We start from the raw sequence: 16,913 nt of genomic DNA on the forward strand, positions 1-16,913 counted from the left end.
CCCCTTACTGCAGGAACTTCCTGCATCCTGGTGCTTGGTAATCCTTATTGGTGTAGAGCAGTTCAAGTGGAAAAACATTTAAACCTACAAATATGAAAAATGATTCAGTCAGTTCTCGTTGTATCATAAATAATCATATGCAAGAAGAGAAGAAGGAGAAGAAGAAAAAGAACTTGCGAGATACTCGACTGCAGCGAATTCGAGCACCCCAGCCTGCAAATGATCCACCTTTGCTACTAATTTGAACACAAAAGAACACAGACCCAGACATTAAGTCTTTCTCTCGATGACAATCGACAGTATTGGAACACTAAAACGGTCAATAAAACACAACCCCAACCCATTTAAAACGCCATCGTCAACATCCAACCTCTCCATCTCCACCCAAACCCGATTCCATGGCCGAGGAAGCCAAGGATCAAGCAAGACCCCTCTCCCATCCATCTCCATCCATCCACCCCACCGTCACTTCCGACGTGGAATCCCCCTCCACCCAACCCCTCGGCCGCCACCGCCACCGCCGCCGCCGCTTCTGCTTGTGCTGTTGCGGCTGCTTCGTCACCACCGTTGTCCTCGTCGGCCTCACCTTCCTCATCCTCTCCCTCACCCTCTTCAAGGTCAAGGACCCCACCCTCACCACCAACTCCATCACCATCACCGGCTTCGCTGTCGAACTCGGCAACGACGTCACCAACCGCCCCTTCTCGGCCAACGTCACCCTTCTCGCCGACATCTCCATCAAGAACCCCAACGTTGCCTCCTTCCGATTCCGCGACAGCGACACCGACTTCTACTTCCAGGGGGAGACGGTCGGGGTGGCGCACGTGCCGGAGGGGAAGGTCGGGGCGGATCGGACGGCCAGGATGAACGTATCGGTCGACGTGCTGATCGATCGGGCGGCGGCGGAGCCGAACGTGACGGAAAGCTTCGTGTTCGGCGGGGACGTGGAGCTGACGAGCTACACGGATATATTTGGGAGGGTTAATGCGTTCGGGATCTATAAGAAGGATTTGGAAGTGGTGATGAATTGTAGCATTACGTTGGCGGTCTCGGAGTCTGCGGTGGTGACTAAGAACACGGCGTGCGTGTCAACCGTCAAGTAGTATTAAATTGCTCAAATACTCTTTAATAGCTCTATCTACAGGATCGTTAGGCCCGTGAGTCGAATTGATATTTGATGAATAATTAATTTACTAGAGTATTATTAAGTATTATATGTATATAGTTTGAGTCTGTCATCATCTATTTTTTGACAGAATTGTATTAATCATCTAATCTATATATCATGGAGTGTGTAACAACTCGTCTAGCTTATGATTAATTAATTTACATACTAAAATAAATAAATAAAAAGACATCGCCGTTGCCGGGGATCGAACCCGGGTCACCCGCGTGACAGGCGGGAATACTCACCACTATACTACAACGACTTGATTGATCTATGTTTTCAGCATTATTTAATTCAATAAATATCTCTTTGGTCTGATACTTGTTCGAAGTTGTTTCATTAATTTCTCATTTTCCTCGGCGTCACCAGTGGCATGTATTCATCACACATCTATTGCATTCTCTGATACCAAGTACTCTGAAGCTTCCCCTCTACAACCTCCTAACGGCATATCAACTACTGTTCCATTTTGAACGGCATACAGACCACTCCACTTGCACAGGCATGACGCCGTCCAGGAGATAACGGCAGGGGATCGATCCTCTACGAACAAAGGTTATAGTTCATACAACCTGGGTAGTTGTCAGAACCTCAGTGGTTCATCGCGAATATCGAGGCTGTTGATCCAACGGTCCCTGTCGCCCTTCATTGCTCGAGATCCCGTATAAAGCCGAACCTTTCTCTAGTTCTCTCCCCCGCAGCTTTAGATCCTACTGGTGTTCAAGAAACACTGAAACAGTAGTAAAAGCGGGGGTTTTCGGGTAGCGATGGCGGAGCACAAGGAGGAATCGTCTCCGATGGCCGAGTCGTTGGTGGATAAGATCGCGGAGAAGTTTCACGGTCACGGCTCTTCGTCGTCCTCCGACTCAGACGGCGAGAAGTCGGCGCCGGTTGCCTCGGTGATCCAGAACAAGATCTATCGACTCCTTGGCAGGGAGAAGCCTGTGCACGCTGTATTCGGCGGTGGCAAACGTATGAATCGGCGCGCTAATCTTTTCGCCCTTAGTCTTTTTTCTTGTTTTTATCGGATCGCGTCCGGTAGAAGTTTTAATAAATATTTTCTTCTGATCTTAGGGTTTGCAATATTTCTTTAATCTCTTGGAGCCATTAGTCACCAATCCTTAGGTTTTTGAAATTATTTGGGGATTGTTTGCTAATTTTGGAATAAACTAGCACTTTTCTCCGTAATTGGCAGCTGCCGACGTCTTCTTATGGAGGAACAAGAAAATCTCGGCTGGAGTGGTCGGTGGGGCGACGGCCATCTGGGTGTTTTTCGAGTTGCTGGAGTACCATCTGCTCACATTGGTTTGCCATAGCCTTATAATCTCGTTGGCCATCTCGTTCCTCTGGTCCAATGCCACTACCTTCATTAACAAGTGGGCCTTTTCTTTTTCTAATTATGGTAATAGTTTGTAGTTATCTACAATCCATGATCTCCTGATTTGATGTTTTTGTGTTGCTAGGTCTCCGCCTCACATTCCTGAGGTGAGCATTCCCGAGGATTTGACTGTCAATGTTGCCCGTTCCTTGAGTTACGAGATCAACAGGGGCTTTACCGTTTTGAGGGACATCGCATCTGGGCATGATCTGAAGAAGTTTCTTGGTGTATGCATCGATGCTTGAGTTTTTATGTTTCCTGGAATGTTGGTTTTATTGGGTTTGTCTCTGTTAGATTGGCTGATGTCTTGGTCTGTCAGGTTATTGCAGGGCTATGGGTTTTTTCTATTCTTGGGAGCTGCTGCAATTTTGTGACCCTATTTTACATTGGTATAGGATCCTCACTTCTTAGTTGATTTCTTGCCTATATTTTGCCTTGTACTCTATATTTAACCATCTGTTGCTTTGTGGAGACAGTATTTATTTTGCTGCACACTGTGCCTGTTCTGTATGAGAAGTACGAGGACAAAGTTGACTCCTTCGCTGAGAAGGCAACTGATGAATTCAAGAAACATTATGCTGTCTTGCATGCCAAGTATCTGTCTAAGATTCCAAGGGGTGCTTTGAAGAAGAAGTTCTAGGAGTGAAGGTATTCTCTTATTGTATCAGCTTCTGATAATTAATTACTAGGTCCTGTATCTAAGGATTGTTATCTCAGTATTTACCCTATGTTCTAAAAGAGTGCATCTCTAGGAATGTATGATTACTAATTGGATGGCTCTTGTAAGGTTAGGAGAATGAAAATGTTAGGGACTTTTATCTTCGTGCAGTTTTGTTGTCTGACGTTACTTTCGGTAACTAATTGCTTTATTTAGAACATCTTGATTCTTCATATGGTAATGTTCTAGTTATCTGGATTAAGTAATGTTTCCATGTGAGATCTGGAAGCCAAACATATTCTCAGTAATGTGCATGAAGTAGAATTTGCTTTGGAAGTTGAATTTGCTCAGTTAGGCATGAAGCGTAATCTTTTAGTGTTCATAACTGCAAGTTGGTGCTTGTTACTTCAGAAAATAATTACTATTGTGAAAATGGACAAAACCTTTGGTGATGAAATATATTCAAAGTGTTAATTTGTATAAACAGTCTTACTGAATGTATAAGAAATTAAGAACTTACTTCCCACAGTATACTGAAGTGACTTGAACTGTGAATCTTGGAGTTTGACCTTTCAAGACATGTTTATATTCCATGGAAAGTCTGTCACTGATGTTGTTTAATTTGTATTACTTTTTATCTCATTCAAAAGAATCAGATCTCTTTATTTCTCTGTTAGTTCATAAGAAACTAAAGTATTTCGTTCTTTTAGACTAAGATTTTAAGTTTGCAGCAACACCAATGGAAGCTTAAATTGGATTGAAGAGGACAATTGGAATAGTATGTTATTTTGTAAAAGTTTTTAGGCATAGAGATATGCCTACTAAAAATTGAGATGACATAGAGAATTGGTCAAGATGAGTGGGCTGAACAAGACTGCTTTGGAATACTCTGATAGATTCACTTGTTAGTTCGAAACATTAATAGCTGCCAACTGACTTTTTTTCAGATGGAATCTTTACATTTTATGCCTCACTTTGAATATTGTAGTTAAACCCTAGTGGCCTGGTGGATGCTTGTTCACATCTTTTTTCATATTATAATATTAGTATATGAAATGACCTATTTACATAAAATGAAGCATATCAAAATGAAAGAGATTTATCTGTTGGCAGTAAGGTGAAAAAGACAATCCGTTACCTTAACAGACTAATGAATGGTTTTTTATTATGTTAGACCATGAAAATTTTATTGTCTGCAGCTATGTTTAAATGCTTGCATTTGAAGATTAAGTTCTTGACAGTTGTGACTCCACCTATGGACTTACAATGCCGTAGTTTATGCTGACTTGATTATGCCTTGTCAAGCACAGTTGTCAAGCAAGATGAAAATGGTTTATCTGCTTTGATCTAAAGTCTAGGCTTATGGGGCTTCTCTTGTTAATAGAACTGTATGCCAATTATATCGTTGTTCAAGAAAATAATAAAGGTAATGTTATTGTCCTGGGGTCACCGAACCTGAATAATGAAGAATAAAGGCTTAATTCTTGTTGATTGTTGTTGTGAATTGTAATGCTATTGTCTTGGGAGATCAGGTGCTCCATTTGGAGGCCGGGTGTTCACCTCTCCTAGTGACTTATAATTAAACTGGAGGGCGATAATGTCTTCAGCCTTCTTCTTGAAAAACATTCCTCAAACTAGTATTTGATCATATAGATGGTTTCAGATAATCAATTTTTAAAGAAGAGTAGCTATCGAAGCTGTCATCAAGTGTTGATACTTCATAAATTTATGCTTCTATGGAACTCTAAGGAAGAAAACTTCAAGGGATGATTTGGCTTATCCTTCTACCTGCTAATGGAGATAATTTTTTGTTTCTACTGATATTGTTGCTGCTTGGTAAAGGGATGCAATTTATGGACCTCTCTGTAGGTTTATAATGCTGTACTCTTATCTAAATATATTGCTTCATAAATTTACAGTTAAAAGCCATCTTGATAAGCTTGTTTAGGTGTGTACAGGGGATGTGTTTATGTCATTCTTTCTGTTGGAAATGCTTGGTATTAGCTGGCCAATTTCCAAAACAGAAGGGTGTTTGATGATATGGGTCCAGTTCCAGGCATTTTCTTCTCGAGGATGAGACTCTAGATCTTACTGGAAGTCAAGTAGGTACATATTGTAGTATAATGTGCATGATGACATGATATAGAATATTTTATAGTACAAATATACCATAGTATATAGGATGTACATAGTAGTATTGCATAGAGTAGCACCGTATGAACCAGCATAGTATAATGTTGTGTGACGCAGTATAATGTACTGTATAATAATGTAGTAGAGTATACACTGTATAACTCAATATATACTCTGATATAACTGTAGTTCATGATGCTCTATATAATATTTATGAGATATGTATCTATACACTAAAGAATAGCTGAAATTTTTCAACAATAAAATTTCAGTACTAAAAGTTGATGGAAGTCACAGTCTAAGAGGGAGGGGACTGTATAAAATTGAAGTTGATGTTAGTATAAATGCACAGCTAGATAGGTTGCATAAAAAGATTAATGCCCTTGTGTGAAGCTAAATTATGAAACTTGTGAATAAGATTGAATAAGATTCAATCTGAAATTTGTTGTGTTTGCATCAGTCTGATTTGCACACTGCAATGGTTTATACTTAAAAAGGGTTTCGTTGAATGTTAGCTTTTCAAAACTACTTCCTCCGATTTCTGCCAAACCATTTTCATCTTTTGTACGACTGCCCTTGACATTGTAAGCCCACAGGTGGAGGCACAGCTGTCAAGAACTTGATATTCAAATGCAAGCATTTAAACATAGCTGCAGACAATAAAATTTTATTTCATGGCCTAACATAATAAGAAACCATTCATTAGTCTGTTAGGATAGCGGATCGTCCTTTTTCACTCAATTGCCTAAAAATAAATCCCTTCCATTTTGATATGCTTCATTTTATCGTAGGCCGTTTCATATACTAATATTATATTATGATGAGAAAAAGTGAACGAGCGTCACCAGGGTTTAACTACAATATCTAAAGCGAGGCATAAAATGTAAAAAATTTCCATCTGAAAAAAGTCCTGTTGGTAGCTAGTAACGTTTCCAACTGAAGTGAATGTATCAGAGTATTTCCAGTTAAAATGGTTGATCTGCTTTGTTACCCATATCAAATTGTGCTAGATACGCCCATAGATAATATATTGAATTTAATCAAAAGATGTAAAATTGATGCAAAGGAACTATCCCTTTCACATCCTGCAACAGCACATATTTACTTATGATATTACAAACACGTGGTAATCACCACTTCTGTTGAATGATGGGAGTATCCACTTACATTGCCTTTTAACCCAAAAAAAAGAAGAGGAGAAAATAAACTAATGTAATGGAAATTACAATTACAATTACAATTATCATATGAACAAATGGAATGGATCACTCAACGAATTTCAAATAATAGCAACCGAGGTAACTCACCAGTGCTCATATATGCTAATACGAGTATCTTGGGGGCTGTCTTGAGGATGAACTATGATCAGATGGATGATTGGAGGATGTAAGAGGAACAGTTGCAAATTCAGCATCTTGGTTCTCAAATAGCTGATTTTGTTTTGAAAGACTAGATGTGTGGTTTGATGATGAATGTACAGAAGGGAAACTAGGGTCATTACTATTAGATGATTTTGTTCCATGCTCAGGAACCGGTGGCTCTCTTGATGATGCTCCGGAGGATTCCCTTCGCTCTCTTTCTTCGGTTTCCTTGAGAAGAAAATCAACCCACATGTCTGCAAATGACTGACCAGGAGAAAAGGAGAAAAGAAAAGTATGAGATAATTTAAATTGTGAAAATTGGGCTGTCATATGAAAAGGAATATAATAATAAAATACAATTTGATGAAAAAAACATTTGTCACTCAACCATCTCTTCAGATACTAGATCTATCCTAACTATCAGTGACTTACTCTCCCCTACCATTTTAATAGAGTATAACATAGATTCTGCAGAGCCAAGTACCAGAAATAATGTTTTCTTTCTTTTTGCATTAATTTAACAGCTTGCTCTTAACCGTCTATGCGGTGTTAAAAAAGAAAAAAATCTACTTGGGTGATCATAAGTGGCAATATATGCAGATATTGTGTTGTCTTGGTGCGGCCAATCATGCAAATAGGTAATTTTCTTGCGCTGAACAGCAAATAAGCTGCTCAAGAAGGCAAACTGAGTGAAATCATGCATACTTTAAACTTTACATCATAAAACTTGGTAAATTGCAATTAGACACCATCAAGCAGCTTCACCTCAAAAAAGTAATCAAATGAAATTTCTACTTGGCAAAATAAATAGAAACCAAAAACACCATGGGAAGATTGAATTTTACAAAAACAAAAGGAGCAGCTCACCTGATTTTCAGAAGTTACTTGGGTGGATGTTTCTGCTGTATGTCCACCCAAGATTCCTCCAACAAAGCGTCCTGGTAGACCCAAAACACCTCGAACTACACCTTTTCCTGCAGCATGTTGAGCAAAACCTATTCTTTGCTTATCTTCCTCCGAAAAACCTAGCATGCGAACCATGAGATCTAGAACCTGACAGTATTCAATTTTCACAAATGAATGCCTCATCATGTAAACAAATGCATATCTTGAGAATCGACACAGATAATTGAGATAAAGTACCTCCTTGCTATGATTCCTCTGGAAATATGTGACTAGCAATTTGATCACGATACGCCTGCAAGCATCAACATTCGCAATCAATTTTCAACAACTATCATGATGAGAAAATGAAATGACGAACAATGATTTAGCCCCAACAAGTTTGGACTAGCAGCTTGTAGTTGTTGCTGCTGTTGTTGTTCTTGTTAATGTGACCTGAATTATTGATATGATAAGGGGAGAAATCTATCCAGTATCCACAATGCCATATTCATACATATTATTGTCTAACCAATATGAATGAAGCAATAACATAAAAGCAAGTGTTAATGGGAAGTTCCTCAGTTTCACTTTCCCCCTCCCCCCCCCCCCCCCCCCCCCCGCCCCCCCAAGGACCTCTAACAGCCTATGTTATGTCAGGACGAGTGTGGTCTTGGATATTAGCAGGACTATATGTCAAACCACAAGCTGATGACTGTTATCAAGCAACTGAAGGATTACATTGCATTGATGAACAAAATTCCCAGGCGCTCAGCAGATTTTAGCTTACTCAAAATTGAAAGAAGGTACCTGACTTGCACAAACCCTAGCATTAGTCTCATAGTTCCATATGATGCATTTACAGTAAATTAACATGCTAGTGGGAGAATTTGCAATGTCAGAGCAATCTAGGTAAAGTGGTATCATTGAGATTTCCTACTCTTGTGCATGTTATTCGGGGGTAGACATTTCTATTGATTGTGGTCCCTGTTTGCTCAATGTTTTCCATGGGTCAATTTATCGAGAATTCGGGGGTAGATAAACCTGCTATTAAAGGTAATTCAACCATCCAGAGGCATCCTAGGGAAATAGGATGAATTACTCGTCAAAATTTGCAATTCAGAAGGATTGTGTAGTAGAAGAATTAGAAGAAAAAAATCCTCAGAAAGAAAAGACAAACAGTTAGCAGTAAAAAAAATTATCACCAAAAGAAAGCAAAAAGATACAGAATATAGGTCTGGTTAAGGAATAGATGCCTATGGTGCAGCCAAGCTAACTTCCACTCAAAAATGCTTTTCCAACCACTTAAACCTAAGGTACTAATACGTTGTATTGGCAATAGACAAACAACATTTTCTAGGACAGAAAGCACTACTTAAAAAGAAGCAGAAAAATCTAAAGCATTGAAAAGTATTCTATCACATAGGCTCTTATAAATGGCAACTCAGAAATGGTCTTTCATAGATTGGATCCAGTAATTATTGGGACATTGCGACCAATTCCCTGGTCTCTTCTAATCTTACTACCCTTGCTTTGAGCTGTCATCCACCCTTTCCACTATGCATGGCAATGACACGTAGAGCAACAAGGATGGTCATCCAAAACTTAGGGAATAATAGATAACAATATTTGCAAAACACATTAAGGTGAAATAGCTTTCAACTGCAGTATATAGGAAAATGTTCAGCAAATGGCAAATTATGTAAATAACTGTAATAACCTAGTCAAATTTCTAATACCTGTCAACATAGTTATCTGAATCCAGTGACATCCTATTTAGTGTCGTCATACTCTGTTCTAGTGCACGGCGTAATTTTGAATTGTCTTCCTCAAGCTTCTGTATGGACCGCTTACCCTCTGCTAGCATCCTTTCAGCTTGTGAAAGTTTGGCAACTACATCTTCCTTTCCTCTTCTTGATATTTCAAGCTCTTGATTTGCAAGCTGGAGGTAAAAGAGAAGTATTCAATGTCCAGAATTTCATATATTATCATGCGATGTAGGATTTCATTGCAGAGGTACATCACAAGTGATTCAACAATGCCATCCTCCACCTCAGAGTAATCAATAAGAAAGAGACACAGCATATGCTAGTGAAGCATCATGCTGATATCTGCACTTCTGCAGGGTGTTAGGAATGTAAATGCAAAGAAACATAGACTAGGTTTCACTTCAACAATCTTTTCAATGCACATAATATGGAATTCCTTTATCATAAAGTTCTAACACAAAAGGGAAGAGGAAAACGTTCATTTGAGAAAATAATTACATATACATATATATATGAGCATATCTTGCTTTCCAGTATATAAGAACCTGGTAGACTTGAACTCGGAAACTATCTGATTTGTCTAATGCATTTGAAGAGATGAATTCTGTCATACCTTCAAAGATTCAGAGACTTTAGCAAGTTCTTCTTTTCCAAGTGCCAAATCTCTTCCTAAACGTTCCTACAGAGGTGCATCCACATAAAGACAAGCATCAAGCTCTAATGTACAGTAAGCTTATCTATTGAAGCCCCAGATGACAAATGAAAATCATGCAAGAAGAATGAAACATAGATGTGAAATTACCTTAGCTTCGCTTTCAGCATAATATTGCCCAAGGGCAGTCTGAAGATTGAACAGTTCAACATTTTTAGACTCAAGTGCGCTCATACAGGTAGCAAGTTTTTTTCTCAATTCAATAAAGGCCTCATTTGTCTTCTGGAGTTCATCATTATTTCGCTTCCTGATCTCCTCTTTTGTAGCTAACTCCTGTTTCAAGGCCCTCTCTAACTGTAATATATGGGACTTTTGTTTTTCACAAATTGCTTGAAGTTCTTCAATGATTTTGCTATCCTCATCCATCTTGTCTGAATCTTCAAGTTCCTGGTAAGTGCCATATTAGAAGAAACCAGCACAATTTGACTGCAGTTTATTAAAAGGAAAAGTTGCTTCTGAGGAAGGGCATAAAAACATTCATACAATTTGTCAAAGCAATAATTCTGACAAATGTACTAAAAGGAAATGTTTCTTCTGAGGAAGGTTATTAAAACATTCATCCAATTTGAAGAATACTAAATTTCTACCAAAATACAAAATACAAATGTAGAAGAGCCAGAATTCAGAACTGTAGTGAAGGGCATAAAATGCATATAGCAACAAACTCTCCAATCTTTTATGACCAAAAGGTGCTTCCAAGCCCAACCAAATTGACAGTGTAAAAGATATCTAGTGTATCCCAGAACTTAATCGCATGCAGACATTAGGGTCCATGAAATTGCTATGATTGCAAATGTTTTGAGCAATTAATGAACAAACGACTCATATCAACTGAAAAAAAAAAGTCAGCTTCAGCTTGGTTTCAATGAAAATTTATGAAGACAAAAGCGATGAAGGAAAGTAGTAGTTTCCAGAAAGTAGCACTTTAAGCCCAAAGACTGGAAAGACATCTTCATCTTAAAAGCAATTAGAATTTAGGTTTCCAGAAAGTAGCACTTTAAGCTCAAAGACTGGGAAGACATCTTCATCCGAAAGGCAATAAGTCTACAATATACAGAAATGCTCCTACAAGAGTATTGAGAAGACAACCTAGTAAGAGGAAAAATTTAATCAGGATGATGAAGAAAATATGAGACAAACATAAGAATGGAAAAGAAGGAACAACAGTACATACTCAGTGATTTAAAATGGATCAGAAAAAATATGTATTTAGTGCTGATATATATTCCTGGAAGATATCAAATGTACTTCCATCTAAATGAATGTCTGGAATATATGATGCAATTTTCTATATATACTTTATCAGAAAAGGTTAAGTTAAACAGTTATAAGAAATATGCACTATGCACCATTACAAAGATGTTCGTGACTACTGCCAATCTGCCATAGTAGTGATGAGACAGGAAATTTTGCAATACTGTATAAAAACTAAAGGGTATAAAATAGAGAAATAATTACCTTGTCTAAAAGATGCTGCTTGAGTCGGGCCAATTCTTGCAATGCCTTGTCTCGTTCTTTACAGGTGTCTTTCAATGTTTCCTCCAATCTACATAGGGATGATGCCATCTCTTCTGTGGCCTTCAAAGTAGGAAAGACTAGTAACTACTACTGATTGGTAAAGAAAATTTGACAAAATAACTTTTCTTTTGACCAGCATAATAAAGATGTGAAACATTATCTTTTTTTTCCTGTAAATAAATAAATGACTTGTCCAAGTGAAAGGTCAAGATTGTCTTATAACAGCTAAGGAATCACAAAACACTCAGATTTCGTCAGTACTCAGTAGAAAGAAGTCAAGATTGTGCAGCCTTGTCAAACTCAAGATTTGTCTTGTATCCTCTTGTCCAATTCCTTGTGATCCTATGTAACGAAAAATCTTAACCAAATGCCATATCAGACGGCCTTCATTCACCACTGCTCTAGTGCTAATAATTTAATATCCTTTCTTCCTCATTCTCCCTTGAACATAATATCCTACCATGATCATGAATCTCATTCAAGCTCCAACTTAACATCCTGACAGAAATATGCAGTATGATCAACTGACAGGGCGCTCCAAAGAAGTAAAGAGTGGAACGGAACAGTGGATGGCCAAATTTTGAAATAAAATATAACTACTAGGATGAACCATAAAATAGTTTCCTGTATTCAGCTAAACCATATAGCTTGGCAAACTCATAATCAACCAACTCACAGGGACTGAAAACAAGAGTTGAAGTGGTTCTATTCATATGCATAGTCACTAACAAAGTATAATACAGGATATAATTGATAATGACTGTAATCTTACTATAAAAGAGAAACCCTAATTTTTGGCTGCTGATTAGCTTTCAAATGTAACAAACATCAAGAAGAAACAAGGACCTACCTTAGAGTCCCTGTTCTGAGTATCCAAAGCGTCACCGTCATTTTTCTCAATTGTACTTGTCATCATTTTCAGATTTGCCTCAAGTTCATCCTTCTCTATCTAGACCAGGAATATATTGCATCAGAATCATTCTAAACAATTCAACTACAGAGAGAAAGTAATCTAAAAACCAATTTATTTACATTCTATAATAGGTAATATAAAGACAAATGCAATAGAAAAATACAATTCATGTGAGGTGTGATACTATGACAAACTCATTCACCAAATAATTTGCAGGTATAGACCTTTAACTCAGCATTCTCCTTCTGAAGAATCACTATTGCACTTTTCAAACTCTGTAGTGACTCTTTTGATGCTTCTTCCTTGTCCCTTCCAGTCAATTCCTCTTGCAGCCGCTGCAATTCTGACATTTTATCATTTAACTCCTTACGCAAGTCTTTCATATCAGTTGAAGTCTGCAAGTAAAGTAAAAGAATTACAATTTCAAGATGAAAAGAGCAAAGGAAGCAGAAGAAACGAATGGATACCAAAGGAAGGATGGTGGGAGATGATCCACGATTACCTTTGCTTAGAAGAAGTCATTTGCAAAAGCATAACAAACTAATACTAACATTTAAGCCATGATTGTTTGTATGGAAAAACACGAAATCAGTCCAGTTTGTATCTTTATAAAATTGATCCCTGTGGTTTAATTTTTACAAATGTGATCCTTGTGGTTTGCAGCTTTATGTAATCACTCCCTTGATTTCATTTTTGAAAACTCCATGTGGTCTCCAACTCTTTTGTAGCTAGTCTTTATGTATTGTTTTATCTTAATAACTGTTCTCTATAGCTTTAATTTAAAAAGAGTAAGAGTATTTTCAAAAAGGTAGCAAACCACAAGAATTGCATTTATAACATACTAAACCATAGGAAACTCTCTTATAAATATTAAACCACAAGGATGACATTTTCTCAAATGACATCAAGCATAATTTTCCTTAACAGAAAAGGACAGGAGCTAAATCAGCATCTCATGTTCCCATATAAGTAATGCCTCATTGTGCATTCGTAAATTGTTTAGGTAAGTCATTATAATTATGGCCACTCCAAAATGACCAAGAATCCCAAAAATCACGCCCATGCTAAATCAGCCTCAAGCAGCATACTTCACAGATAAACTTGGAATGCCCTGAATAAAAATCACAGTGCAAATGCAGGACTTCAAAGTGGAAATGTCAACGAAGCGCACACACACAAGTCTAGACTCGATGATTACAATAAATCAGTAAACCTTCCAGATAACTTAAGTCATTTCAGTCAATCTATAATCTGACACGCCCCCACCATGTATCACTTGTACAATGGGTCTCTTGGAAGTTGTTACAAGCAACCAATTAGTTAATAAACTACATCAACCAAGACTTTGGATTAAATTATTGTAAAAGTAATATGATAAAATTGTGTTTGCAGCTAAATAAAGAATCAAATATATTCAACATTAAGTATGACGTCAGATGTTGGAACCAATTATCTAGGTGCTTCCTAAATCACAAGAAACAAATAGGGAAGAGTTGTTATGCAGAAACAAGCCACCAGGTATGGACTTAAAGAAAAATATGTAGAAAGATAAACCTTCTTATTGGAAATTAATAATGGACATACCCTCTCCTTGTCAATCTTTAGTTCACTGATTTCCCTGTGAGAAGATGCATTCCTCTTATATTCATCTGCATATCAAAATAGGAGTAGAAAATATAGTAAACTGAAGAGAGAGAGAGAGAGAGAGAGAGAGAGAGAGAGAGAATATGTATACATGCAAGATGAGGTACATAGTAGACAATTATTTTCACAAATGGAATGGTCCATGACAAGTAACTTCATACAATACCTTCTAACTTATGCATTATGATTGCTGCCTTCTCACGTTCATTCTCAAGTTGTGCCCTTAATTGTTTGATTTCAGAATCAAGACTAGCTTGTACCGCTGCAAAAGACCTCTCTTTTTCTTTCAGAAGTTCTCTATCTCCCTACATCATGATCAAACTCCCAAAATGGGAAACAGATTAAATACAAAGTAAGCAAATAGACGAAATAAGATTTATATGTGTGAATAAAATAAAGAATGAACAACATCAATTATTGTAATCTCAATAGAAGTTCCTAGACAAACTTGAAGTTAACAATGCTTTCAATAGCTCATCATCATCTAAGACTACTCCGACAGCATTAAGAAATTACTCTCACAGTTCATTTCTTTATATTTACTTAAGCAAGAATCAAATTGCTGAAATTATGCAACAAAAAAGAATAACATGTAACTAAGTACCTTCTCATCCCCCGATGAGCTTGTCACTTTATGTACACCATTAAGTTGAGTAGTCTGCATATACCCATTGTTGTATGCTTCTTCTACGGAAGTATTAACTTTTGCTGCATGGTTTCCAACCAAGCTTGAATTCGCTTGAGCTGTACGCTTCTGCACTCTAACAGGTGAATTTTCAGGGGTGCCCTGTGAAAACCCCTATGTTAAATGAGCACATTTAGCCTAAAATGGATAATCAATGTAGGTATAACTTTCTGGAAATATCTTTAGCACTATCAAGTAAACTAACAGACGAACATCTGAACTAATTTAACTTTATTTAGAAAATAATCGAATTCGTGGCATTGAGACAGAAAGACTATTAAAATCTATAGCACCGGATATAATTTGGAGTACGTAAAACTGCGGTAGGAAACTATACTAATCCTGCAAGAAAGAAACCTAGATTGAGAACATTTTAAGAAACACCTCAGTTCTTATATAGCACACAAATTTAGCACCAATTACCAATTATCCGATCAAATTGATTCCTAACCAACATTATATTCAAAATTTCTAATTCCTATAAAAAAAAATTATTACAAGAAGATCACGAACAAATCATACATCATCTAGGGTTCCCGAATCTGTCCCATTGGAGATCGGCGAATCAATCGGCGGCGTCGACCGCGACGATCGCCGAGAGAAACGGCGGGCAAATGCCGGGGAGTCATCGCCTCGAGCTCTGGGGATCTCGAGCTCCTCCGCGGCATCAAAGACCTCGTTCGCGATCCGGGAAAGGCTCTCCCTGTAAGTGGCGATCGAACTCCGCATCGCCCGGGAGCGCTTCGGATCAGAATTGGGGGCGAAGCGAGTTAGGATTCTTCGTATAGATATGCAGATCTGAGGAAGAGGGCGATGCGACGAGGACGATGGTTCTCTCTACAAAGGTAGTAATAAAAGCGGAGGAGAGTATTGAATTAAAGCGTTTCTTGGGAATAGTCATAGTCGGGTTCAATGACTAAAATTCTACATGCTTCGCCTACGGGCTTTTAGGCTCTTTCCCAAATTAAAGAAATGCTACTAATTACTTACCTCCCTACTCTAGTAGATAAAAAGATAATAAGAATAATTTTGTTAATTTAAAATTACTAATAATTTATATATTATTGTTCTTGAACACTATTCAAATATACTTTATTTTTAATTTTTAATCACCAAACTTTATTATCTATAAAAAATATGAGCATAAAAAAATAATAAAGATAATAACTTAAATAAAATATGGTTGAATTAGTTATATTCCCTCTGGCTAGGGGGGGGGAGGAAGAAGAAAAAGATAATATATATATTATTATATAATATAATTTTTTTAATTATTTTCATACGGTTGAAGAGAGTTTAGAAAGAAGAAATATTAACAAAACCTATGGAAAATGTAAAGTGGGCCTCTCGTCTAAAATTAAAATAAAATGTGTTTTATTTGTTGCTGCAAATCTCTCAATTTTAAATTATAAAAGATATTATTGAAAGTATTGGATTCTTTCAAAATTAGCCGAGATAGTGTAAGTATTCTGATATTTTGTATAAAATATACTACACATATCTAACATTTTCAACTTGGATGTTTCAAAAATAATAATTATAAAGAATGTTTTTTATCATGTAAAGTATCCTTTAAAATTTGGCATTGCCTTATTTCGAATATTTTTGAAAAAATTGCATCTGAATAACGAGTAGAATTTCAAATAATAATGACATTATAAGCTAGAATTAAGACAGATTGTGATTAAAATCAACTAAACAACCCACAATGATGGGTTCCCAAGTTGGACCAGTGGGCCTTGATATTGAGATATGGAATTAGTCCCGGCATGTTACATTCTAATAGCATCAATACATCATGCTCTCTTTAATTATTATTTAAAAAATTTATAAATCGTATCATATATTTTATATATTTTGTGATTCATATTCTATACTTATAGATTTTTATAATCTGACTCTTTATTTAACTTATAATTTTTATTTTAATACCCAGATGTTACTTTTAACTGATTGACATTAATCATATTATATGATTTATGTAACTTTATTTATCAAATTACTAAATACCCTTACAACTCCCTATCCTCTCTATTGCCGCCACTCTTTTCCCTCCTCATCCTCCTACTCTTCTTCTTCTTCTTCTTCTTCT

At 37.0% G+C, this 16,913-nt stretch overlaps 3 protein-coding genes and 1 non-coding gene across 7 annotated transcripts; 2 read left to right on the forward strand and 2 right to left on the reverse strand.

Moving 5' to 3' along the window:
- The first annotated feature begins 162 nt into the window (after positions 1-162).
- On the forward strand, positions 163-1,301 carry LOC140773207 (late embryogenesis abundant protein At1g64065-like). The gene has a single exon (XM_073115659.1). It carries the CDS (start codon positions 399-401, stop codon positions 1,101-1,103), a length of 705 nt encoding a protein of 234 aa, XP_072971760.1. The 5' UTR covers positions 163-398; the 3' UTR covers positions 1,104-1,301.
- A 57-nt stretch (positions 1,302-1,358) lies between these two features.
- On the reverse strand, positions 1,359-1,430 carry TRNAD-GUC (transfer RNA aspartic acid (anticodon GUC)). Its single transcript has one exon. It is a non-coding gene; the product is annotated as a tRNA-Asp (tRNA).
- A 420-nt stretch (positions 1,431-1,850) lies between these two features.
- On the forward strand, positions 1,851-5,431 carry LOC140773206 (reticulon-like protein B3). Of its 3 annotated transcripts, none has more exons than XM_073115657.1 (6): positions 1,851-2,140; positions 2,364-2,544; positions 2,632-2,773; positions 2,866-2,935; positions 3,023-3,194; positions 5,163-5,431. In XM_073115657.1, the coding sequence occupies exons 1-5, from the start codon at positions 1,936-1,938 to the stop codon at positions 3,184-3,186; spliced, it is 762 nt and encodes a 253-aa protein (XP_072971758.1). In that variant the 5' UTR covers positions 1,851-1,935; the 3' UTR covers positions 3,187-3,194; positions 5,163-5,431. The 3 variants fall into 3 exon arrangements, with proteins under 3 accessions (XP_072971758.1, XP_072971759.1, XP_072971757.1); XM_073115658.1 differs by having other exon boundaries at positions 5,153-5,170; XM_073115656.1 differs by lacking the exon at positions 5,163-5,431 and having other exon boundaries at positions 3,023-3,437.
- A 925-nt stretch (positions 5,432-6,356) lies between these two features.
- LOC140773205 (golgin candidate 3-like) lies at positions 6,357-15,731 on the reverse strand. 2 transcript variants are annotated; one of them, XM_073115654.1, is made up of 13 exons: positions 15,344-15,731; positions 14,741-14,935; positions 14,303-14,441; positions 14,077-14,141; positions 12,717-12,887; positions 12,430-12,528; positions 11,520-11,639; positions 10,152-10,448; positions 9,963-10,028; positions 9,320-9,522; positions 7,842-7,896; positions 7,566-7,751; positions 6,357-6,962 (listed from the first exon to the last, which is right to left on the reverse strand). In XM_073115654.1, the coding sequence occupies exons 1-13, from the start codon at positions 15,548-15,550 to the stop codon at positions 6,660-6,662; spliced, it is 2,106 nt and encodes a 701-aa protein (XP_072971755.1). In that variant the 5' UTR covers positions 15,551-15,731; the 3' UTR covers positions 6,357-6,659. The 2 variants fall into 2 exon arrangements, with proteins under 2 accessions (XP_072971755.1, XP_072971756.1); XM_073115655.1 differs by having other exon boundaries at positions 14,741-14,923; positions 15,344-15,730.
- Positions 15,732-16,913: the final 1,182 nt, after the last annotated feature.

The sequence above is a fragment of the Typha angustifolia genome, chromosome 13 (genome assembly GCF_048772165.1).
Source record: "Typha angustifolia cultivar Huaian chromosome 13, ASM4877216v1, whole genome shotgun sequence".
Lineage (NCBI taxonomy): Eukaryota > Viridiplantae > Streptophyta > Magnoliopsida > Poales > Typhaceae > Typha > Typha angustifolia.